At 32.9% G+C, this 27,068-nt stretch overlaps 1 protein-coding gene across 10 annotated transcripts in view; it reads right to left on the reverse strand.

Annotated features, from left to right (window-relative positions):
* Nucleotides 1–7,261: 7,261 nt before the first annotated feature.
* LOC149420950 (uncharacterized) overlaps nt 7,262–27,068 on the reverse strand; it is a 496,980-nt gene continuing 477,173 nt past the window's right edge. For 3 of the 10 annotated variants that reach the window (XM_089635634.1, XM_089635633.1, XM_089635640.1), the window contains 11 exons: nt 22,520–22,731; nt 20,051–20,308; nt 18,458–18,472; nt 17,190–17,342; nt 16,257–16,444; nt 14,179–14,321; nt 13,419–13,682; nt 12,632–12,925; nt 12,299–12,438; nt 10,993–11,148; nt 7,263–10,213 (listed from right to left, as the gene is read on the reverse strand). In XM_089635634.1, the coding sequence (XP_089491760.1) occupies nt 10,115–10,213; nt 10,993–11,148; nt 12,299–12,438; nt 12,632–12,925; nt 13,419–13,682; nt 14,179–14,321; nt 16,257–16,444; nt 17,190–17,342; nt 18,458–18,472; nt 20,051–20,308; nt 22,520–22,731 (1,922 nt within the window). In that variant the 3' untranslated portion in view covers nt 7,263–10,114. Of the gene's footprint in view, nt 10,214–10,992; nt 12,439–12,631; nt 12,926–13,418; nt 13,683–14,178; nt 14,322–16,256; nt 16,445–17,189; nt 17,343–18,457; nt 18,473–20,050; nt 20,309–22,519; nt 22,732–27,068 lie in introns of those variants that run through there. The other 7 variants (XM_089635635.1, XM_089635641.1, XR_016302625.1 and 4 more) reach the window with 7 other exon arrangements.

Here is a 27,068-nt window from a genome sequence, read left to right on the forward strand (position 1 = left end):
AGTTAAATTGGAACGTCTGAAGGATATCTTGTTCAATTTTTGTCGTTCAACTAAAATCGCCCCGTCTGAACGGGGTTGGTAAATAAATGCAGAGAAGAAAAAAGACCTTTTTGGCTGTACGAAAACTTCTGATGTACATGAAAGGTGAATTTGCTTTTGTCCATAAATAAACCACCCCTTTTGTCTACTAACTCACCAACAGTGTTGCCAACTCGATTTTCAAACTAAAACCAGACCTGACGTCACCCGAAAAAAGAGCTTAAAAAGAATGAACTAAAATTTTTGAATTATCCTAGATCTTGGGGATTTTTTTCTTCGGAAATTCTCTAGCTAAGTAAAACTTTCTCATGCATACCCGAATTTTGCTACCATTCATTGTTTTCCAACCTATTTAGTGTCACGATGGGGGCGCGACCATAAATCAACGGCGTGACCCCCATGTTTAAAAACAGTGAATTATAAAACTCTCTTTCGTGACACATTATTTTAATCGCTCTGTATATTATTACGGAATAAATAAAAGCGACGTGTTGATTATAACATTAGCAATTTATTAGTCTAATGTGTTTCGTGATTGACATTGAGCGCATTGAGCTTTCGTGCCGTGTCGAGTACACACATAATATTGCATACACGCCATACTGAATACCTACATAGTTTAGTTTGTAATGCACGCATGCACTTTGATTTCAGTTCGAACAGTTTTCAGTTTTTAGATTGATTAACAATTACTCACTTTACTTTTTCAAATAATTAAAATGCATTTTGCAATGAAAATGTCGCAATATTTTAAGGTTCTAAGTTAGTTTTACTCTGTAATTATGTTTCTCAGCTTTCGTTTTTTGGTCGTTTGTCTTTTTTGGCTAACAAGTTTCCGGGTATCTTCGAATTATTTCGATCTTTATCGCCGACCTCGCGGAAGTAAAGCTCTGGCAAGTTTACTGGAGGGAAAATTACGAAACTTTAAATCGGTTAATCTTATTTCGTATTTGAATTCGAAAGCAAACCGTGTGACGTATTCGCAAGATGAAGAAAGGATTATACACCTCGTCGTGAAAATGCTAAGTGCACATAATGCTTTATACATTTCATGCATTCAAAGTGAAAAACCAAAGAAGTTTTTTGAATCGACCGCCAATATTTATGTAATCCAAGAAAAAAGTTTGACTAATGAAGATTTTCTTCAAATATTTCCAATGTTAGCCCCATTAAGTGTAATTATTGCAATAACTTCAATTTGCGATGAAGATTTAAGGGAAGTGAAAGAATTTTACGAAAATATTACAGACACAAATAATGTTTTCGTGTTTCGATATTGCTCAGATACAAAGAGAGGACATTTCAAATATGCGATCTATAAAGAATATTATTTGAATTCCAAACTGAAAGATCAAATTGAAATATTGGAAGTGAACAATACAACCAATCTCAATACACCACCTTTCCAATTTGACGAAAATGTACTGCAACGCATTGCATCCAAAGATATGAAAATTCCCGATATAGAAGTTTCAGAAAAGTTTACTAAACTGAAGAGTTTCTACTGGTCTGAAATCATTCATTTTAACGAATTAAAAGATTCGCACAGAGAAAAGTACAATCCAAACAATTTTTCTAAAATTTTATTAAAAAACGATAACATTGTAATTTTCTTCGAAAACGTAGAGCACATGAGATATTTTGACACAGTGGAGTTCGATTACGCCATTTCAATTTCTCAAAAAGATTGTACATTATCATGGTCCAGTTCGATTCCATTTTATAAGCAGTTGTTGCAAAATTTCCACTATTCAAATTGGATATTTTTAACTGCTTTGCTGCTTTTGTCGATGTTCTTTGGTGAAATAATCAATGATTATGATTGGAAGCTAGTACACGATAATACGTTATGTAAAACAAAAGGTTTGTCAAAAATACCATGGCGTCTTAAAGTTTTAACGTGGATAGGAATAATTTTGCGACAGCCAATTCGGTTTCCTTCTAACCTGGGCTCACCTCAAAAAGTGTTCATAGGAAGTTTATTTATTTTTGGAGCAACGTTTTATGAAACTTTTCAAGTAAGATGTTTTCTTGAAAATAACAATCATTATTTTGGATTTAAAAAAAATCTTTAAAAGTCAATCCTACAATATTTTTCAGGTAAATTTAATGACAAACTGCATTACAAAACAATTTTTGGATGCAGAGGAAAATCTAATGAAACCTTGTGAGAGAGGGTAAATTTAATCCAATAAATGAATAATTTTCATTAAATATGTTTTTACGTAATATTTAAATAAATAAAGTTATTTTTTAAAATTACAGATTAACATTAGATGTTTTCTCAAATACACTATCAGAAAACTGCAAACCCAAGGAAATTATGTCGACTTATATTTTCCCTAAATATTCTTCACATTTCAAAGTTTTTAATCGACATTTACACCTAATAAATACAGCTGGACTGGCAAATCAATGGTTTAGTGATTCATGTTTTAAGAAAAAAATGAGGTACAGTTCGATCAAGAGAAGAAATGAAAAAAGAAATTCGAAGGACCTCTTTGCATTAATGATAGTTTTAAGTACAGGACTGATCATTGCTGGTTTTACTTTAGTAATTGAGATTTTATACAGTAAATATTTGATGTTAAAAGTTAATAAAATGAAAATGTGATGATTCAAATCTGACTAGAACTACTGTGTGTATTACAAGGTATATAATACTCCTTTACACAATGTTTCGGACAGCATTATATTACACTGAAGAGCAACACAACATAACACCCCAAAAATAAATTACTATAATAATTTTGGCCGTGAAAATCTCAAATCTATATATAAGAATATTTATATAAAAATAAGGTAAGCAAACACCTACCAAAATGTGTCTAAAATATGATTGGATTACATTTATCGAATCCCATAATTAGGTATGTGATTATGTAGATAAAGTTAAAAAATCATCATTTTTTTTTATATATCATATTTTATATTTGAGCTTGGGTTTCGATTTGTCATGTTTTTTAAAAGGAAAATGATTGTTTAGGAAAAATAAAAAGCTCAACAACATAACATTTATATTTATTATTACAACAATCATATCAGTCTAAGAGACTAAAAATAATATTTTACTACAATCAGTTCTAACAGTAAATTTGGAATAATAACCACTTTTAGCAAAGAAGTTTCATAAAAAAAATTCAATTATTTTTTAAACAAAAAATATTTTATTATATTACAGACTAGATTCAAACTAATTCAGTTTGTATGTACACATTATTTTAATCATGAAATATGTACCTACATAGTTTTGTCCATTTTACATTATTAAGTAACAGTTAATGAGTAGGTACTCTACAAATCACAAGGTAATTTTATTACCCCGAGAATAAATTATTTAGAATATATTTGTTTTTTTATGACCACCATCATATTCATAATATGTATTTATTAAAAATGTGCATCACCGTTTTAATATTATTATATAGTACAATAAAAATAAAAGTTATTTAAACAGACTTCCAAAATCTCAACATTAGAAGGCGATAAGTGTTTTAGTATGCAGAAAAAATTTTACAACAAAAGTTTTATAGACATCCAAATTCAACCTGTTGAATATAAAATCTGGTGACTCTTGATGACTTGGTGGCAAATGACATGACCATATTTTTGACACCAGAAGGGTTCAAGAATGTTTTGAATAAACTATGACATCAGTCATATGTTGACCGTCGAAGAGCGCGCATTGTAATAACCAGACACTTTGCAGAAAAGTAAAGTTCGCTAAAGTAAAGGCATGGCAGCGTAGTCAATTGTGCAACTTTTCTGCGCTGGATCTGAATGTTCGTTTTTCAAAAATGGTGAAGTGAGTAAATTATAACACTTTTATATTTGATTTTGGAAACAAGCCTGGTCTTTTGTTTACCCGATTTGTTATTTAAAGTCAAGTTTTTAAGCAGCCAACAATTTACACGCCATTGTAAAAAGGACTAGTAATTCGTAAGGGGCCGTTCAAGTATTACGTAAGCAGATTTATTACAATTATTTACCCCCTCTTCCCCCTTGTCACCAAAAGTAAGCAAGCTCTTACCCCCCCCCCCCCCCCTCCCATGATTACGTAAAAATTGGTACCTATATGCATTTTTCTGTTAATGTATTCTGTTTTTTAATAAAAATAATAATAATAATAAATTCTTTATTCCAGGATAGGGGAGGTTAGTGCAATCCCACACATCCCATGGAGGATATAAGTAAGCGAGTACCTAAATGTATTAATTATTTGTGGGAATCCCCGAATATGTATTCGGTTTTCAAACATAGACAATGTGTGGGTTGCCAATGTGTAAAAAAAAAATAACTACTGCTGAGCAGTGCTGACGTAATCACTATCTCGACCCCCCCACCCCCCCATGTCATCAAAAATAAGCAAAGCAAAGACCCCCCTGCCCCCCTATAGTGCTTACATAATACTTGAACGGCCCCTAAGCAGATTTTATTTTCACGGACTAAATGGTGATATTACAATGTGAGTTGCCTGTATACTGTCAACTTCATTTAATCGCAAATAACCGAAAAGGAGACAAGACAGTATCACCATCTCTCCACTCTGAGCAGCTTGGCTCGTTCCCCTTTACCCGATGGGCTGGTCTATCAATTGGTATGTCTATGTTTTTTACCAATAATTTCTGTGTTTCTGTGAGCGAATGCTTCTCTCGTCGTAAATTTTATTCAACACGGAAACCATCCAAAACAGATAATTCTGTTGTATACGGCTTTGAAATAACCAAATAACAATTTTGACAAAAATGTTACGGAAATATTCATTCTAATTAGAATTCTCCCATTTTTGAATACATGTAATAATGTAATGCAAGTCTGTGGAACATATCCCCCCATATAATAAAACAGAATTAAGGGGATACATATGGCCTTGTGTGTACTGGTATAACTGGAAACAAAATGCAGAATACATTTTTTTTTTCATAAAAGTTAGGAATGCCAGAATTCAAAGATAAACAAGACATTTTTCATAAGATCATAATTTTTTTCACTTTTGTTTTTTTTTTTTAATTTTCTGACATGGTAGTCGTCTCAACCCCCAACCTGATTATCATTTCTCATGCATTGCTAGTGAAACAAATTATTACAACATTATAATGTTCAGTTTAATTTTATTGATAACTTAGGAGTAGGGGAAGATAGAAAAATTACAGTTATTCATTATATTACACATTCTCTTGATAAAAATAGTAATTCCACTTTAGGGGCATAAAATCAGAACCGCCACTATCCACACTTCATTCATTTTGACCTAATGATTGATAAGTAATCTAACAAATGTCCACCATAAAAAACGCCACTAAGCCGAGTTGAACAGAAAAACCTCCACTTTTCAAAATTCCTTTGTTTTTTAGAGTAGAAACGAATCTAAAAATAATTGTTTTGAAATTGCGAAACTAAAAAAAAATTCATAAGCTTGCAATATAAAAACAAAAAAATTTTTAGGGAAATATGCAAATTGTTTTTTTTTAAACCAGTGGACTGCTGATGGGTCTCCAGAGAACATGCAAGCATTCTTATATTATTCTTGTAAGAATAATTTGCGTTGCGATTTTGACATGAATGCTTAGAAAAGTGTATGAAAAACAAAATCAGCGTAATTTGGGTTAATAAAACATTAGGTTCGACTTATTATTTTTATGGCGCGTCTCTGAGGGCTAAAATAATATTTTTCTGTTTTATGCTCTGGCCTTCAACAGGTTAAATGCTGAAGGCATTGGTGGATATTAGCGGTTGTGTTTTTATAACCCTTACTTGAAACGTTTGTATAATGTCTTCAATTATTATATTATTTCAACATCACCCTTCTCCTTTAGAGGAGGTTAGTGATTAGAAATTAGTCTCCCCAAATGTCAACTTTTCATTAACCATTTTTCCAATCTTAATTATTTTTTTTCTGTCCATATTCTATATATCAAAGTTACTCCTTCTGGTTTATAACACGTCTTGTAAAAGGAGCGCATTGAAATATTGAGAAAATCCTACTAAGAAAGTACCTAGTCTAATTTCAATACAATATTATGTATTATTGCTTTGAAACTTATCATGTATTATTTAACTTCCTATTCAATAAAAAATTACATTAAAAGGAAGAAATAGTATTATTATGAATGAAGTAGGTATGATACAAGGATTGTGTTTTTCAGAAAAATAAAGGCAAAAAATAGACTTCTTTTAAGATTTTAGAAAATTAATTATTATAGTACAATTACTGTAGAATAAATTATTTAAGTAATTTCATTAATTAACGTAGATTTCTGATAATATATCTATTTCATAAGTAACAATTAAATTTAAAAATTATGTAATATACCTAAATATTTTCGATGTTTTTGCATGGTTATAGATTTTCATAAATGATTTGCTATTTCGGACTGGTTTGGCTCTGTTATAAATACAATTCATAATTCACCCACTATCAAGAGCTGTTATAATCAGAGCATTATATTTCCAATGTTATGAGTATGAGTATAAATTAATTATAAATTCGCACTTCTGTGCCCGTAAACTCTCCATGTTCAGAGTAGGTACAGTGTGTGTAGCACCTAGTGTAGTTCTTTATAACCAATGACAACTGCCATCGCAAAAATATTGAGATGGCAGTTGCCATTGTAGGTATAGTGTGTGTAGCACCTAGTGTGCATTTTCACAAAAAGATTGAGGTTGTTATTGACTGTTAAAATACGCCATAAGCTTTTTAACTACCGATTTGAAAAGGAAAACTAGAGCACTGCATATTTACAAAAAAAAGTTTTCATTATATCTTACCAAATGGAGGATTTATGTAAAAAAACTTAAATTATAAAAAATTAAGACAAGAAACATAACACTTTCTAGCCTGTAAATGGTTTATTTTGAAATCCCTACCTGATTGTTTTAATGTTTCAGCATGTACATTACATAAATCTTGTAAAAACATTTTCAAAAAACAAATATTTTTTTTTACTTTGAAAAATAAAATATTAAAGGAAATTCAAATAATGCTCCAATTCTAATTTATGTAAATACATACTCCTTTTAATCAACCTACCTACTTTAAAATACAACTTCTACATCAGTGCTTCTCAAACTAAAGAATGTGAAATATTTTACTCTTTTGCAGTTGAAGTTTAGAAATTATTAAGTAATACAATCATGTTTACAGTAACAACTGTATTTTCAAGGATAAATTGTTTTTATAGATATTACGACATATTTTAAAATATGTATGTCTGTTAAATAAATAATAATATAGGCTGCAAAATTTTCAATAAGGCCACAGTAATAATTTCCATCAGTTAACAAAGCATTGAATGAACTAATGACCACAGATTGTTAAAGATAATTAAAATTATTTGCAACTGAATAAGTTAGTAAATCGTTGTGGATAATTCTAAATCTGCTGTCATTGTATTTGAAAATAAAGAATTTACTTTTTCAGATTTTGTGGCTGATAATATGAACAAGTTCTAGAAGCACTAATCTACATAGTGTGTGGGTAATGCAAAGAATTTCGGGGAAAAGCAAATAAAACAAATAATGAATGAATGCTAAGAATTTATTCACACCAAACACAAAATTATTAATCGGGAATTAAACCATTACATTTACAGTTAACTATTATTATTATTTGGCACAATAACTTATGAGTTAATTTCAATCTTACAAAAAGTGATAAATGTTAGAATTCTGTATTGTGGGTTAATATTAATTTATAGTTAACAGTAAATGTATTGGTTTCTTCCCCAGATAATAAATTAATAATCATGCAACTAAGTATTTTAGAACATATTATCACATATTACTCAACATGCTTGAGCAGAATAATGTACGTGGATGCAAAATATGTATAATTTACAGATATTTCTTCTACCCATTATCTCTACAAGTCAATTCCTTTCATCCATTGAGTTCCACTTATAGCGGGATGCCTTGCAACACCACTTGTGGATAGAACAAACCAATACTTAGTGCAACCTACGGTTGGCATACGTATACATACAATAAATAAGTTATAACTTTGTTTTCACGCATATCCTTACAATATATTACAGGCTATAAGGAAACAAATCTAACAAGTTGCAATGAATACATAATGCATATGGATAAAAATCAGCTTGTAAAACCAAGCTAATGGTACACCCGCCTCTATTGAAAAATATTGATTAAATTTGATCTAGACTACTGATAACATTAAAATTTCTAGACAGTATAAAAATTATCACATTTAAAAAATAGCAACGGGATAGTAAAAAAAGGGCTTGAATGAAATCAGCAATTTGCCTAAAACCTAAAAAAAACATAAACTATGGATGTCAGTGTTTAAAAACTATCGACTTTAAATCTACCGTAACATAAGGCCGCCTTTACACTCATAAGTAAAATATACAACTTACGTAAGTTTTTGATAAGTTACTCGCAGGAGTAAAATTTACGTGATTCAGTCAATAAAGATGAAAAGGCCCAAATAAAGTATTGGAATAGAAATTGGCTTGAGAGAAACAATTCTCCGTGCCCTTTTGTTCCGGTAACGGCAGAATTGAACAGAGATCTTTAATTTTATCCGAATGACAGCAATTATATTTAAAATGTGTCATGTTATAAACAGAAACATTGAAATTAGAAAGAATTGGATAGATAATTAAAAAGAAGGATGCTCATTTTCATAACACTTTTCCACATCTCTTCGATTTTTGGAATCAGATTTTTTTTCCGTTTACATTTGTTTTCTTAGGTACCTAGTGCTTATTTGAGTTTTATCTAGTACTTTTTTATATTGTTTTCGGGAGATAATAGGGTATTTATCCACTTATTTTAATCAGATATTACTCCAAATAATAAAAATACTAATTTTTATAGGAAAAAAATCCTACCAAAAACTGTGTTTTAATTTTTGACATCTCATATCGGCACGTTTAGGTACTATTTCTTACGGTAAGCGTCTCAACCTATCAAACTGATTTCATAAGTTGTGATAAGGCTGTACAACTTCTTTTAACTTGCTATAAATAACAGTAAGGGACTAACAGTGTCGTTTACATTGGTAATTTTTCCATAAGTCACTTACGTAAGCAACATTCGGGAAAAAAAGTGTGTAAAGGCAGCCAAAAAATTGAAATAATACATCAAATATTGAAATGAGTATCTACTATTTACTTAAAACATTCAAATCAAAATGTATACAAATAAGCAAGGCATTTAAAAATCTCTACAAATTGCAAAATTAGCAAATAACTTATTCCAAAAGTTCAACCTTTTTTTTGTAAAAGCTCTTGAAAAAAATAAAAAATATTATTAAAACTATAAACAGGGCTATGAAATATGAACATTTAATTTCAGAACCTGATAATCTTGGCTCTAATTTACTTAAAATACTTAGATGATTGGCAGTGTACCTATAATTATATAATGCATAATGTTACTTACATATTTACATTTCATAACGAGATTCTTAGAATAACATGTTATTTAATAAATCTTATAGTAAACATGAAAAGTAGTTGAGTTCGGAAACAGTTTGTAACTTCAATAATTTATAGGATCAGAAAGCAAGCATTAATACACACACACATACAAACAATGACATTTCATTCCAACATTTAATAAAAATCTATGTAGCAATTATTTTACAAAAAGGATTTGATATTTTACAATGAAGACTGTATTTAGTAACAATGTGAATTTTTATCAGTTTTTAAAATCAATATTAGGAAATAATGAGATGAATCTTAGAATTTTTACATTATAATTATTATACGTCAGGAAATAAAAGTAAATATATAATTGCATACATATCACAAATTTACTAACGGTTCACTTCAGTTCATACATCACTAGGCTAAACACAATTCACTAGAACTTTGTTTTTATGTGTCTCACCTATTCAGAATATTATAAAGTTAGTTTTTTTAATAATGTATAATTACTACCTATTAGACTGGAAACAACACCATTTGGTAAAATCGTAAATATACCTCCAATTGAAGAATCACAATATGGTATAAAATGATGACTGAATATAACAAATACTGTTTAAATAGGAAATGAGATCACATATTTTTAAGAAAGATATTATGTATGTTGGGGGTCAGAGGCATTATTGCCTCAGCACTGTGATGCAAATGGAGCCTCGCAATATCCTCAGCAGGTCAATCACTTGGGGAGTTGTCATTGATGTTATGTTCTCATCGTTTACCTGAAAATGGAATAAAAGTTTATGAAAACCTTAATGCGAGAAATTAGATTTTTAAAACTAAAATTGTTGCTTTACTACATAATACGCTTAAATAGATTAATTGATTTGGGATTTATTATAAACTACAGATAAAACAATAATAATTAAAGAACTCTTAACACAATATTTGTAGGTATGATTTGAGATTTTCACGGCCAAAAGTATTATAGTGATTTGCTTTTGGGGTATTATGCCGTGTTGTGCTACCTCCTTCTTCATCCAACGTTTCGGACAGCATTGCAGTGTCCATCATCAGAGCAGATGTTGGCTAAAGAAGGAGGTAGTGTAACACGGCATAATACCCCAAAAGCATATCACTATTATAATATTTGTACTTCATTCCCAAATGGAAGATACTCTAGTATAGCCCTGATGAGAGTCTATATGTATTTTATTTCAATCAAAATGATACTTGAAATGGCTTTTGCCCTTTCCAGTTACAGGATCTGAATACAACATCAGATTCAGTGAGTTTTCAAGTGCTTCCGGAAAGTGAATGTTAAAAACATAAAATTTTCACAACCCGTTGTTAAAATAAATGTCATCATGAATAAACTTTGGATTGCCAGCAATTTATGCACAATATGATGTTACAGAAATCGGAGGAGACTTCTTCTTTCATTTCTCATTTCCATCACCCATTTCTCTCTGCCACGCAAGAAAATTCCTCCAATGTTTCAAACAATTGGGTGCATTGTTTGAATTTCGCAAGTATCATTAACAATCAGGTTTCTTTTTACCTGTAAAATGATGTCACCCTGCCGCAAACGTCCATCTTTAGCGGCTACACTGTCGCTGTAGATGGCGGATATGAAACTCTGTCCCGAGTCGGGGTGACACTGAACACTGAACCCCAGTCGACTGTTCCACCCTCGGTTCAGCTCTACCGTTAATATCTGGATGGAGTTATTAAAAGTTGAATGAGAGAAGGTAAATCAAAGGTGTAAATGCAAGGGAAACAATATTATAGTGTAAATTAGAGGAAGAAATGAAAGGAACTCGTCAATAAATAAACAAATAAAGATGTATGGTGTAAATTCAAGGTACAAATCAGTGGGACATGTGAATAAGTAGTAAATCAAAGGTAGAAATGAATTAATGATTGGCAGTCAAATAAAAATAAACCTCAAAAAGAATGTCACAACACAGAAAATGGGGTTTCAAAATAGGGGTAAGATTGACTGGATTTACATGCAAGGAAAATATTGTTGAACAAGTAGGTAAATTAGGAAAAAAGATTATTATATAATGTAATTATTATTGCACATATCTTAACATAACATGTATTCAAGGTTGAAGGTAAGTATAGTTTATTTTGTTCTGGTAAAGGCAGCAACTGACTTGTAATATTTGTTGTTTGTAATGTACCATTTGATGCAAGCTTGTTACATTACAACACAATATTTGTTTAAAACGATCATTTAGAATATTCTGGTCAAAGGTACACACCAGATTTTCAATATTATCTGTTCACCGTCTACTGTCTTGTAATGTATCAATCAGTGGAACATGCATTGTTCTTTTACTTGCTATATTGATTTTTGTAATGGTTGACATGTTACATTACAAGCAAGTTTGGCACCTTGACATGCTATTTTAGTAAAGGTTCTGAAAGGAAATGTTAGTTCACCAGGTGACATAGCTGGCCAAACAAATCCCTTACTTCAGGTGTAGAGATGGAGGCAGATTGCAGAGGATATAAGGCAATCCATCATCACTGCTCAGGCTTTGGCAACAACAAAACAATTAAAAAATAAATCCAGAGAAAGACAAGGCATTTTTGTATGCCATTTTTATAACTCACATTATAATAAAAAATAATAAGTTTTTCATGTACCACCTACCTTCCCTGTGTCAAATTGTTTTTTTTTATATATTCAGGTAAAATATTGCAAAAGCAATGCAATTTTCAAATCAGAATATTTCTAGGATTTTTTACAGATTCAATTAATTTTTAAATAATTGCAGACCTTCATATTCTCTTTTATGCAAATTAACACCTAATGAATAAATAAATGAGAGAAAGGATTCTGCAAGTAAACGTACCCGTGGTTCACTGGTTCCCGGATCCCTGTTTTCATCAGCGTAATGGACTATTCTAGGTTTCTCCGGTTCTTGACTTTGTTCAAGTTTGGCTTTGCGTTCATTTTCTGGAGAGAGCATTACACATTTCCATTTTTTGATTCCTGGTAATAATAAATACAATTTTTTTTTATCAAAATAGTTCAAACACCATGACCTGCTCTCAATTGTTCAACATACAAATTCTATTTTTGAATTAAACATACAGCCGTGCGGGGCTGTCAAAATCGTGTACATGAAAAACAGCGTTTATTAGGTTAATCTCAAACAAAAATATAACATTACAAAAGAACTTACCATCGTCTTTATTGGAATCAGACGGGCCATTGCTCACGTGGTTATTGGTAGAAGGATGGACGACGGCACTCTGATAGGCTGGGTTTTTGTGACTAAATCTGGCATCATCCACAGGAGCGGGATTCAGATCAATTGGCATTGAAATAGGCTCATTTGAAATTTCCGAATTGATTTGGTGATTTGGGTGAACCAACAAATAACCCGTTCCCCCATTCAATGTAATATCTTGGTAAACATTCGGGGCATCTAGAAGATCATTATCCAAATTATTCAATTCATACCCGTGTGCTGCTACTGAAATATGGCAAAACAATTAATAATTAGAGACAGTCAATACTCTGCCTGTTTAATAAAAGCTACTCGGTGTTTTTATCAGAATTAATAAGTTATTTTTTAAATGATCAAACAGGTACCTTTCATGGACGGTTTTGTTATAATCGTTGGTGCATAAAAAGAAAAGCATGCTATTACATTTTCAGGTTAATATAACTACATACACTAATGTAATCATGCAACACAATAAATACATTGTTATTTCTATGAAATTCATTCAGCTATAGCACAAGCAAGAAAAATAGGATGCATTGTTAAATGAAAAGATTATTAAACGATATGAAATGATGTAAGTTAGTGTAAAACAACAAACAAAGGGCAATCTTGTGAAAAAGTGCATGAAAAGCTGGGTGAAGTAAGTATGTGAAAGAAGAGGAATGGAGAAGTTTAGTCACAGCAGTGGAAGCACCATGCACCAAGGTCATTATTTAAACTTGCTTTCGTTATTCTCTACCTGAAAAATGCAGCCTCGATTTTCTATCATTAACAGGCGTTGGAGGGCCTCCCAAATCCAAGAAATCAGGTCTGGCGGGTTTGGTATTGTCAAATGTCTGCCTGTTGTTAAAGCAAGTGGGCCTAAGTGCTCTCCTATTCGGGACTACTGAATATGTGGTGTCGGCCGTATCGGTGGATTGGCACGATAACGTCTGACTTGGCTCATTGTCTGAGTTTTCAGCCGTTGTGCTCGGGCAATTAACGTGGTACGGGTGGGTGGTATCTGTAAAAATGTACCATTACTCGCTTTCATATTGCGGATTGCTCGTGTAGTCGGACATGCATTGTACTCGTCCATTCAAAAATATACAAAATGCGTGTGGAACATTGTTAACTTATTATTGTGCAAGACTGCCAAACTTGTCATCTGCTAATGCAACAAGTTCAAATGCTATTATTTATATGCAAATGGAATGATATTATGGTTTGCTTGTTAATAACATCCATTGTAAACACATCAACAATGCTCAGAGTGTAATGTTATGGTGTACTTACAAGTGCGTGACATTTTAATCATGAAATTTGTGTAGAATTTTTACAGACCTGATTTCTGAGAAAAAATATATATATATATAAACAAAGAAGATTCAATTATTATTTGTAATATCTAAAAGTACTGGACTCTCAAATGCTAAAAAGAAAGAATGACTAACTTGAAAGACAAAAAGCAGACACATGGAAACACTGATTGATGAATAAATAAAATGGTAAAAACTTACCGCTGTTTTGTGAATACCCAGTGCTATTTCTTGTTAGTTTCTTAAATCTTCTCGGGGAGACACAGGGTGATCGGGAACCGTTTCCATCATCCGGGGTAAGCTTCCTTGCCGCAATATCACACAGCATATTTACTGCTTCTTGCCTATTGAAATTGTAATAAATGTTTGGAGCCTTATTTACCAACAATATCCCAAGTCTATTGATAACAAAGGAAACATACTACAATGCAATTCTGTCCAACCCTTAATCCTATGGCAGAATAGGTATGAATATTAGGTAGAATTTACTTTGGTCTGTCAGCAGATCTTTGTGCTTGTTTGTGACAGATAGCAACATTATTCATCTTCCACATTGTGTCGTCTTAAGAGGAACAACTGCGCGGCCTTTCTCCAACTTACTTGAGACCAAAATACCCAACCACAGTAAAAAATATTTTTTTAAATAAAAGTTATAATATATACATATAGGCCAGTAAAGAAATTTTTTTTTTAAGTATTTGTGGGTTAAAGATAATTATAAAAAAAAAAAAAATTACACTGTTTACTAGGCAAGCTTTAAGAGGATTAAGTGTACAAATATCGGGAGGCGATTCTACATTATAGTAAAAGTAAAAAGATAAAAAAACTTTTATGGAAAGTTCAATGTTTTAAGGTAGTTTTCAGGTAAAGAAGTTCAATATTTTGCACGGAAAAATAACATTCCTCTATGGAAAAAAAATTTGTATGGGAAAAACCATTTAAAAAATAATTTCGAAAAAAGTTATTTATCTTTTTTACTTCTACCATCATGTAGAATCACCTCTCGAAGTTAATAACCTTACCCCCGGACGCCTGTATAAATATAATTAAATGTAAAATAAAAAAGATTAAAAATGCATTTTGATGGGTGTAAATTTAAATTACAGATGACCGATTTACGTTGGAACACAAATAGTTGTACATTAAATTCTACCCAATGTTGTCTTTTTTTAAAGTTTAACTTTTCATTATATGTGCAGTAGGCCAGGCAATTTTTTTTGTTTAATAATATAATTAACTCACAAGAAAATGCCTAAGTTGCTTCTAAAATTGTGCGAAATTGAATTCTTCAATGCCCTATATTTCATACTTTAAAATACAAAAAAATTAATAGCACATATCCATATTATTTGACATACTTTTTATTAAAAAAATATTATTCAGTTTTCTTGGGTATAATGGCTTTAAATTCACATTTTAGTTTTACATGTAAAATGTTGCGCAGCTGTTCTTCTTAACTTGTATATATTCTATCCTCTGAACAAATACTATGGCATTAATCCTGATGATTTAATATACACACATATAAATATCCGGAAATATATCAAAGGAATCAAAAATAAAATCACAGAAGTATAGCATAAACAATAGAATGCCACTATCATCACTTTTGGGACTGTATTGGCTATAAAATGTAAAATATTTATGGTAATGACATAAAATTATTGTAATCAATTCCAGAACAAAAGGACAATATCACGTTTCATTGCATTTACTTAATATTACATTACTTACAGAACGATAAAATAAAAGCAGTAAATCTCAATAATTAACTATAAAACAGAGATTTGTTTTTAAAAGCAGCAAGAACTATCGAACGGTGGGTGAGCTCTGGCCCAGAAAATTAAACATCTTTTTATGTTAGAAATTTTGGGTCAATGCAACAAGTTTAAAGCTTGCCATGTCAATTCCACCATGAGCTATGAAGCTTTGAAATATTCATGTAACTGCGTGTCATATTCGGAAACTATAAAGTCTGCACCAATATGATAGATTCAAGCTGGATTGTAGAAGCAGTATTAATCAAAAGAAAATTTAATAATGTAAGTAATCATAAATTAGATATTTGTAAACTTGGATGTACAAATGGCTTGAATAAATAAAAATCATATTGTCATCTCGTTTATTTCAATTGAAATCAAGCAAACCGGGAAGAATATATATACTATGTTTTTATCAAATACAAAATAACTAAATGGGATAAAAAGGAATTTACATATTTAAAGGAATTCTTAGCGCCCTATTAACTTATTCAAAAAACTTTTTAATAAAATACAGACCTTAATGGTGGCTTAGGTCTGGTGATCATAGTGGTGTCAGACTGGTCGGTGGTGGGGGAACAGGCCGAGGGGGAGGGAGGGGTGCCACAGTGGTCTCGGTACAGACGGAGCCGCGCCACCGGACCACACCTCCTCAGGAAGGTCACGGCCTCCCCATGGGACAGGGTCGACATGGACACATCGTTCACCTGGAATTAATAAGAACTCATTTTACTAGTAGTTCTTTGAACAGTAGACCTCGCATTCAAAAAAGTATGTTTCTAGTATTCCTTTTATTTAATAAAACTTTGTTGTTATTTATATTTCGGATACTTTCTGGTATTGAATAAAAAAAAATAAAGATATTTATTATAGTGATTTGTTTTTGGGGTATTATACCGTGTTGTGTTACCTCCTTCTTTGGCCAACGTTTATCATCCGGACAGATGTGTAATTACACATCTGCCCTGATGATGGACACTGCAATGCTATCCGAAACATCTTAGACATCTAAAGATGTATGTTAGTTTCCTCACTCTGCTTTGAGTATGTATGGTGTGTTGACCATTTTAGGCATTGGTCTACTGTAATGCGTATGTATTAGATTATTTATTATAGAAAGCGTGATGTTTTTTCTTTCTAACACCATTAAGATTTATTTCTTCATTATTATTTCTCACCATGACAGTAAGGGAAACACATTGATTTCCATGTTACTATAATATGAACTGTTTTCAAAAGTGAACAAAATGAATCTACGGATAATGGCTGTTTGTTTCGAAAAGTGAACAAATTAGCCTGAGGGTTTAAGTTTTGCCAACTGGAAACTTCTCACCAATTCGAAATGGACTGTTCTTTTTAAATTATCAGCATGCCATCATACTGTCTTCTTTATTTATGCTTGGTTTTATAATAGTCTACAGAGCAAAAGTAATGAAATAACAGCAAACATACTGCAACGATTCGGTCTCCAGGTTGAATTCTCCCATCGCTGAGTGCCGGCTCCCGGACCAGGGCACGCACGTAGTGGCCCAGTGCACTGTGGTCCTCCTTGCGCAGTGTGAACCCCAGGGACCCATTCACCTTGGTCATCACTATGTCGAACTCCTGCAAATATATATCACCATGAATATTAGTGGTTTAGAACTGAATCGAAATATAATTAGTCATTGGAAATAACAACCAACTCGTAATGCAATTGACGAAAATTTGCGTCAACACAATGCAATACTGACTATGACTATGCATTGTTTTAGCAGTTTTTATAGAGCAGATTTTGTAACTCTACGTATGTTAAGAACAAAAATATAATAATAATGGATGATTTAGACAACTCACTGTAGGAGTGTCCAAAAGGAAAAAGCCAATCACCGATAATAAGAAGATTTATTTTGGATACAAAAGTTTTGTAAGATTTTTTTAATGTAAGTACTGCACAAGAGTCCCAACTGTCTGGAACTAGTGAGACTATGGCATCTCCAATCAGGGTATTTTAATGAGGGTGAAGGTAGTGGGGAGAGGGGAGGGGAAGGAAATGGGGAAGAGAAAAGTGAAGAAGTTCTTGGCTATTCAGATTTGCTCACCAAACAAGATTAAAGCAATATCAAGCAATTTTTTTATTCGAAATGATGGTGTTTCACTAGAGCTATACTGAACGTGAACGTAGACATTTAAATGGATAAATTATGAAATAAAATAAAATTAAACACATAAAATAATATATAAAACACATAGAATCCGCAACTTTTGGATAGTAACACTTAACAAACAAAGGCGGTCAGTCAGAATATATAAATTTCTTTTCTAACTTGGTGGTCTTAACATACCGAATAATTGTAAAAACCAAAAAAACCCTGAATAAAGAAAAAACAACAAAAGTTTACACAGTTCTTCCCACAAAAAAACATGTAACTAGGTATTTTATTTTTACAAAGTAACATAAAAAACTAACGAAAATTAATAAAAATAAGACGTAAGACCATTAAAAGAGATCAAAACGAATTTAACAAACAACGATGAAAATTTATAAAAGCAAGATTATCTTGTTTAATAGGTTTATTGAAATTTCTTGGAAAAGCTTAAAGAAAATAGTGAAATTCCAACATAGAATCATCTGAAGTAAATGTACAAAAAGGAAATGAATATTTCCCTGGCTAGAAATGTTAGCAGAGTAAACAGAAAATAATGGAAAGTAAGGATTTGATAAAAGGAATATACTATACCACAGATCCATCTTCCTGAAGAATGCATAGGAGGAGAGTAAACAGATTTAATAAAGTAACAAAGAATGGGAAATCTTATAATCCTATTGAAGAAAGCAGACCTAAGCCCCACTAAGTAAAGTGAGTTACACTCTTGGAGGAATAAAGGTTACATCAGCCAAACATCACAACTCAAACACTTAATTCAATTTTTAATAGTACTCGCATTATATATTATTGCACAAATTGAAAATAATATGTAAACAGTTAAATCGATGAAAATCTGTCAATAGATTATAATTTTCAAAAAAATTTAAAAATTTGGGAGGTGGGTATAGGTACCGCCGCCCCAGGGCAACAACTCATTGGATATCCAACACCTCTGCCATAGGTCACCTAAGTGGCTCGCTACGTTTGGAGACTTAGTTGGGGTGCCCACGGTCATGGGGTAAAGTTTGTTCAGGGCTTATTGACGTATGCGTCTGCCCACACTGGGATTCATATGTCCATCGTATGGACACACTGACTACAAGATTTTTATCCACCCTTCTTACCCATTTCCTTGACAACTTCCTATCCTAACTTTCTTTAAAAATACTCTTCACAAGCATTCCCAAAGATGACATAGGCTAATGTAAAAAAAGTGGTAATTAAAAAAAAATTGTATTTTATACATTTTTTCCTACTAGATGTAAGAATTTTTTTTTACTATAATACGGGGTTTTCCAATAAGAGGTGTTATTTTGATATTCTAGTCTTGTTGAAAGTAAACGTTGTCTAGATTAATACCATCCAATTCCGGCCATAAAAAAAACATTAATCATCTCTCGATAGCGCAATCCATTCACCGTAACTGTTGCTCCAGCCTCATTTTCGAAAAAGTAAGGTCCAATGACTCCGCCAGACCATAAAACGCACCAAACAGTCACACGTTGAGGATAGAGAGGCTTTTCAACAATAACTCTTGGGTTTTCCGAGTCCCAGATTCGACAATTTTGCTTGTTGACGAAGCCACCGAGGTGGAAATGGGCCTCATCATTCAAGATGATTTGCATTTGATTCACTCAAGTGAATTTTAATAATTTCAATGCGTTGTTGAAGCGTGTATCGTTCCATTTTTATTAATGGCGTAGTTTCTAATTGTCAAATGTCAAAAAATGACAGCTTCAAAAGTAACATCTACCGAAATAGCGAACTATTCAAAATAACACCTCTTATTGGAAAACCCTGTATGTCATTCATATTTTAAAATGTCTTTTAAAATCCATTGATTAAGGATTGAACCTTCCTACTCAAAAACTGGAGTCGACAAACCAACCTCACCAAATGTGGTATACTGCTCTAAAGTCATTCGATTTCAGAAAAATGAGTATTTGTCGGGGTGTATGTACGTGATTGCCACTAAAACTGACAGAACGCACTGTAATTGACAACGAGACCATCTGCCGAATTACAGCGCGGTTGGGTGTTGGGAAGTGGGTTGATTTCATCTTCAAGATTAGTATTCATTCATTACCGAAAATAAATTAAAAAAAAAATTCAAATAGGTCCATGGCATGCTTCTGTGTATTTTTTTTAATATGTTGAAAAATCAACAATGATAAGATCACTCACCCCATATTTGACATCATAAATAGGATTTGGCTCCTCGTAATCCGAAACGTTGTTGGCCGGCGGTGGCGAGGAGGGTGGAGGGGTAGGAGCGGGCGCGCGGGGGCGGGGCGCATGCAGGTTGAGCGGGTCGGGCGGGGGCTGGCGCAGCGGAGGGGCGGGGGGCCCGCCGGGGCTCACGCGCCCCATCAGCTCGGGCCCAGGACGGCACACCACCAGCTCTACGATGGGCGGCGTCGTGCGGAGCACTTCTAGGGCCTCCTGAAATGGTCATCAAACACATTTCAATACTACTGTAATAATGACTACGTTCCTGATGCTGAGAGCTCCATTTTAACATCAATTCTGCTGCGGTAAAAAGTAAAAATACAGTAATTACCAAAAATATCGAATTTGTTATGTTTTTTTTACATTAACCCCACACAGGTCTTGAGGAAAATAATTTCCCTCAGGGCCTATGTCATCTTTGAGGATGCTGTGTGGAGGGTATTGTTAAGGAAAGGAAGGAGAGGAAGATCTGGAAGGAAAAAGGTATTAGGGGTGGGTAGGAATCTAGGGATTTGTGTGTCCAGGAATGCTGGACAAATGATCTATCCTTTAAAAACTTGATATTTTTTAGATGTTATCTTAAGGCGAAGCGTACTAAATCACTATTTTCGATTAATCTTTATTACGAATTTCTTTACATATTGAAAATCAGTATTTTTTAATGATACATTGAAGCTTTTCCTATCGTTTCCCTTGAGTAGAATTCAAATAACGTTATTAATTACTCAATAAAAAAATAAAAAAATCAATAGAAATGTATGATCGCATAAAGGAAACAACTTTAATAAATACAATATTATGGCTATCTTTGCAGTTTCCCTTGATTAATTTTATTGCTTTCTTTTAAAATTGTTCACAAAATAAGTTTTAAAAAAACTACTATTGCGCTTGAAATCCAGCGTTTCTTAACTCCGTTCGCTAAGCGATTTTAATGTCTATTGCCTACATTCGTGGCGATATAAGGCATACCAAGAATATACACATTTTCGGCTTGTAGCTTCATCCTAATTTCAAAACCCAGTATTTCTGTTATTGTAAGTAAAACTACATTGAAATTAACGCATTTATTGTTACAATTACCATTTTCGGAATTGGGAGAGGTCAAAATGAAGTTATCAGCTGTTAGTTTTTACTATTACTACTGCTAGGTACCTTACAATTTTTTTAAATAAATTTAAAATAAATCAAATTTAATAATGTTATAATAATTATTAAGTTCTGCAAGTATTTCTGTTATTTTTACAGTTTTTAATGTGACAGCTGTTTCGGCTTTTGAGGCCATTATCAAACTGTTGATAATGACAGTTTGATAATGGCCTCAAAAGCCGAAACAGCTGTCACATTAAAAACTGTAAAAATAACAGAAATACTTGCAGAACTTAAAAATTATTATAACATTATTAAATTTGATTTATTTTAAATTTATTTAAAAAAAAAAAATGGAGTTCTACGAATTAAACACCAAAACAATAAATAAAAAAATAAAAAAATAAAAAATAAATAAAAAACCTACCTACAACTTAAAATAAAGAAATCTCACAAAAAAAGTTACAACTAAAATAGCAATTACAAAAATAACCACAGAAAGATACATGATATACTAATACTTGCGAAATAGAATGACTAATTAGAGGATTAGAAGCATCTTTTCTGGGCAAGTAGAACGAATATCCTAACATTTTAAAAATAGACGCCAGAAGGGTTACAAAGAAGAGAAAGTCCATCAATTTATTAAAAAAAAATAGCTTGCCCGGCGTTCCCCGGGCATTATGCAGTGTTTTCGAAATCAGATGTGATACAATAATTTTCCTCTTATTTTGAACGTCAAGTGTATAAAATTTCATCAATAGGTATTTAAATTGTACTTTAAAGAGTGGGCAAAGCAGAGGAGGTGGTTTTTTTAAATCTCGTGTAGACAGCAACTTTCTTCTTATAAAGAACTCTTTTTAGGATGAATTGCGTAAATAAAAAAACCTTCTCTTGTTTTGAAGGTCTTCTTCTTCTTCAATGGCGCTACAGCCCATTTCGAGCCTTGGCCTCCTTTAACATGAGCCTCCACCGCCCTCTGTCCTCGGCCGTCGTCTCCCAATCTGCAACATGGAGTAGTCCTCTGGCATCTTTCCTGACATCGTCCTCCCATCTCAGCCTAGGTCTACCCGCCTTTCGTTTGCCTCCCGGGTGTCCTGTTAGAACCTTCTTTGGTACACGTGTGCTTGGCATTCGGTGCACATGTCCGGCCCATCTTAGTCTTTGGAGCCGTAAATGAGTAGAGAGTCTGGGAGCTTGGTAGATGTCATATAGCTCCTTATTGTGGCGGAAGAAGAGAGAATTTAAATTTAATTTAAAAAAGAGAATTTAATTTTCTGACCTTAAATTCTGAAAGGTGTAAAAATGATTAGTTTTAGCGCAAGGAAAAGAACTTACATAAGTTGTTAGGCCCGCAAGCGACACTCCATTGGCAGCCAGCAGCAGGTCTCCGGGACGCAGGCGGCCAGTGGACCAGGCAGGCTGCGAGGGATAGAGCCGCCTGATGCGGACCAGCCCCGCGGTGCCCCCGCCCCCACTCTCCGCGCCACCCGCCACGCTCAGACCCAACCCGCGCCGGTCCTTCTCCACGCGGACCGTGAACGTGTTCTCTGGAAGAAGATATACAATAATTCATGACTTTTGGCAACACGGCATAATCACAACAACAAACATAATCATGATAATACTTTTGGCCGTGAAAATATCAAATCACGCAAAGAGCTACAATTAGAGGCGCTACTGCGTACTAATACCTCGTCGAAACTTGTTCCACTAGACCGGATTCGGTAGTTTTAGTTAGAGCATTGGGAGAGTTGGAGGTAAAAAATGGAAACCTATTTTTTCACTTCATGTCTAATCTTAATTTAATACATCAATGAAATCATATCGCGACATATGAATGTAATGCTGTAGCTACGCCACTGCTCTTCACTCGTAAGACTAAATAAATTATTAGATTTCATTTTGCTTACGGTTGACAAAGAGTTCGTATAAATGTAGCCATTCACTTTTGAAGATGTTCAATAAAAATAATAAAGTTAATACGATCGGATGTGCACAACTTACTAAGGTTAAGTTAAGGCTAAAATTTCCCAACTATGCAATTAAATAAGTACAGTAAGTATATGTAGAAACAAGACAACAACAAAAACAGATGGGCGTTTAAGACAATTTTTTTATTCCTAAACAACAAAAAAATAGGATAGCTGTACTTGAAAAAAACTAGACGATAATTAACAATCACCCCAATAGGAGGTTACAAGCAAAAATGTGTATATTCTTGGTATACCTTATATTGTAGGTAATAGGCATTAAAATCGCTTGACAAACGGAGTGTAGAAACGTTCGATTTCAAGCAAAAAACTTGTTTTTATTTATTTTGTAAATAATTTTATAAGAAAGCAAAAAAGTTAACCAAGAGAAACAGTCACAGATAATCTTGGCTATAATACTGTATTTTTTTAAACTTTTTTCCATTATGCGTTCATACATTTATATTGAAAAAAATAAAATTTATTAGTTTGCTTTTATATTTTTTATTGAGTAATTTTTTTAATTTTATTTGTATTCTAATCAAGCGAAGCGATAGGAAAACCTTCAATTTATCTAAAACATATTTTTTGGTATTCATAATGTAGGTACACCAATTCGTTATACAGATTAATCAAAATAGTGATTTGGCATTAAGCTTCGCCTTAAGATTCTTGGTATGGCATTGTCACCCAATGCATAACGAATCATCAGTTCACAACACAGTTGAAGCTCCTTTTGATGAAGGGTAAACTCAATTCTTGGAATCCGGCATTGGAGGGTTTTTCCATCAAAGATTAACTATTGTGACACACTATCACTGCCCCGGTGATAGACAGTGCAAGGCTGCCCGAAGCTTTGACTCAAGAAGTAGGAAGAACAGCATCACGACTCAATGCCCTCGAATTCAAACAAAACAATACCTTGTAAGCAGAACTATCAAATCACTTCGATTTCACTATAACACACAGCAAACAACAGTACCTACTTCGCACGCAATCAACAAATTCTCCCGGAGTAAATAATGTTGCTTAAGTGTCGTGGATCAACCACAAATAATAATTGATGATTAAATCTTTGATCCGATTTATGCCTTTCGCCGGAGAGACTTAACTTCGTGTCGACGTTTCGGAATACTCACAAACACTAACAGCATACTAACAGTATTATTAAACTGAATCAGATCGTGAGGTACTCTGGTCTTACTTCATTTCAAGACAATCGTTTGGCAACGAGTATTAACGGTCGATGCTGTTTATTAGTGGCTTACTTTATGCTTGGGTCAAGCAAGGCAGGTAGATATTAGGAAAATAGCTCATTAAATAAATAAGTCCGTAATATGGGTAAATTTTAAACATATGCCTACTGTATAAATATACAATATTTGAAAAATAATAACGTCCAAGCTAGGAAGGTAAATTTACAAAGAAAGTAAAACAGCAAAAATCTGGAAACAGACATAGATCTTAAATAAATCTACAGTGGTTGGCCATCAGATTGAGAATACACTAATAAAAAAATTACAAAAATAAACGGTTCACATATAAATAGATAAATAGGTATGTTGTTATCTTTTAAGATATGACAAGTGCGTTCAGAATCTGGGACCATTAATTATAATCAACCCAGAGTTGTCAGAAACCATTAAAAATAATTGCTTTTCCCCCTGCCTAATAACATGTACCGAATGTGGGTGCTATAGTTCCACAAGTTTCGGGTTAGTTTGAACATCACATAAAAAAGATCATATTAACCCAATAAAGAATGCAGGTATCAAAGCTGTTTAGGTAACAATGTAAAAAAATTAAGCTGAAAATATTTTCATTCAATAATTTTAATAAATTTTAAAAATATATTTTTTAATTTGGACTTTCCAAATTCCGTGAAATAGAAAAGTGAAGCCATTAAAAATTCAGCCCAATAAATTATGTTGAACCGAGAATTAATAAAATAAAAAAAAGCAATATAAAGTTTAATCTGATAAAAGTTAAACAGGAATGGGTTCGGGCAGCACTTTGGCTTTATTTCCTGTTTGCGAATAATTCCTGTTATTGCTCCGTACGCTTTGTGTGGTGTGAAGAGAAATTGCAGATAATGCTGAAGAAGTATTTATATTTATATGCCAGTATCAAACGATGTAGAGTTGAGCTCATTCGATGAAATCGAACAGAGAAAAGCTAGAATTTTAGTATGTAGACGTTCATCTACGGAATTCTTAGTTACATACAACCAGAGCGCTATCTAATTGATTTCCAAGGGTTTCCAGCGATCACAATAAAAGATTTCCAGAAATCTATTGATAAATCGATTACTTCTAAAGCGCCGTTTTCGCGAGGAAATTACCCCATCGATCGTGCTGGTTCGTTTTATCTTTTGAATAGTTTTTTTTGTTAAATTATGTTTTAAGCATTAATTATTAACCCGAAACACCTATATAAATTTTTAAAAATCTTCCGAGAAAAAAAAATTATTGTTCAAAAATAATATGTTATCCTTTGTGCTATGCATAAAAAACCTTGTCTATTAAACATAAGTTAATAATTAAAAAAATAATAGTTTTTTTTATTTTACTCGGTTGGCTAGGTCCTCCATCACGAAACAAGCGACATTTTCCACTCATTGTGACGGTAGTATTTTCAAATAATGTCAGGTAACCTGGGAATGACTGTCTTAAAAAAAAGAAAAAGAAACTCGCGCACGCCGGAATTTGTACCTCCGGATCGCTAGTCCAGAGTCTTAGCCCTCGACCACATAGGCTGTACGTGCTTCTTCAGATACTATCAGAATCGAAACTGTACTTGAAATGGCTGTACAATGTTTATGCCTACACAAAGAACATATTATCTGAATACACCTAACTTTCCATTCCCGTACCGTGGTACCACAGTAATCCCGAGTAATCCCGCAATTTCAGTAATATATTATCCCGCGGATTTGCGAGATTGAAAAAATACTAAATTTACACCAAAAACATGCTGCTTTGATTTGTACGTGCTTGCGAGTTGCGAATCAAGTGATAAGCAAGAAGTAAGTACCTTTTTTTTCACGATAATATATTTTTTATCAAATTCTTCTAAACTTCAACGTTTTTTGAAATATTATTAGTACCAAGGATGATTTCTCTAAAATGACTGCGGAGAGCCCTGTCGGTGATAGTAATGTTTTTTATTTAAATTTTTTTATAGTTTACTTTTAAGTCTTGTTAAAATACTTTTCCCTGCCTTTTTTATAATATTTCTAGTACCAGAGACGATTAATACGAAAAGTCCTCAAAAATAACTTTCTATTTATGTTTTCAGTGTCTTTTTTTTATGAAATACTAGTACCAAAGATAATTGATATGAGCGCTGGAGGTGATTTTGCACAAAAATGGCACTATAAAAAAATGTTGGCATTATTTCAAATGAAATGAAATTAAATTAAACTGCTAAATAAAATCCCGCGTAGGTATCCAGCGCGATTTCAAAATTGTGTGCCGTAATGCGGCGGGATTTGAAGAGGTGCGGAATTTGCAAACACTAGTTCCACTGACTCCGGGAAGTTTGAGAGCTATTACGCGATGTCACAAAAACAGGAATTTACATGTGATATGCTTCAGCTGCTAAAGCATTTGGTCCCAAAATAAGGATGACATAGATCCATGTGTTCCGAGCAGTAGGAGACCATGTGCGGTGCAACGAAAAAAGAGCAATTTACTGTGAAAATAAAGCATTATCTACGTTGATCTTTTCGACGGCATGATTGATTGGCAATCATTTCCCCACGATAAAGCCTTATTTGATATTTGCTTTGTCCGAATTAAACTTTGACTCCGTTCAAAATCCAATCTGCACGCTCTAACGCGCTCCGCGGTCGGCTGGACACTAGAGGTGAAGTGTGTATAAACATTTTCTAGTATACACAGTGTGTATACTAG

The sequence above is a fragment of the Hesperophylax consimilis genome, chromosome 9 (assembly GCF_061612785.1).
Source record: "Hesperophylax consimilis isolate HC1 chromosome 9, BYU_Hcon_1.0, whole genome shotgun sequence".
Classification (NCBI taxonomy): Eukaryota; Metazoa; Arthropoda; class Insecta; order Trichoptera; family Limnephilidae; genus Hesperophylax; species Hesperophylax consimilis.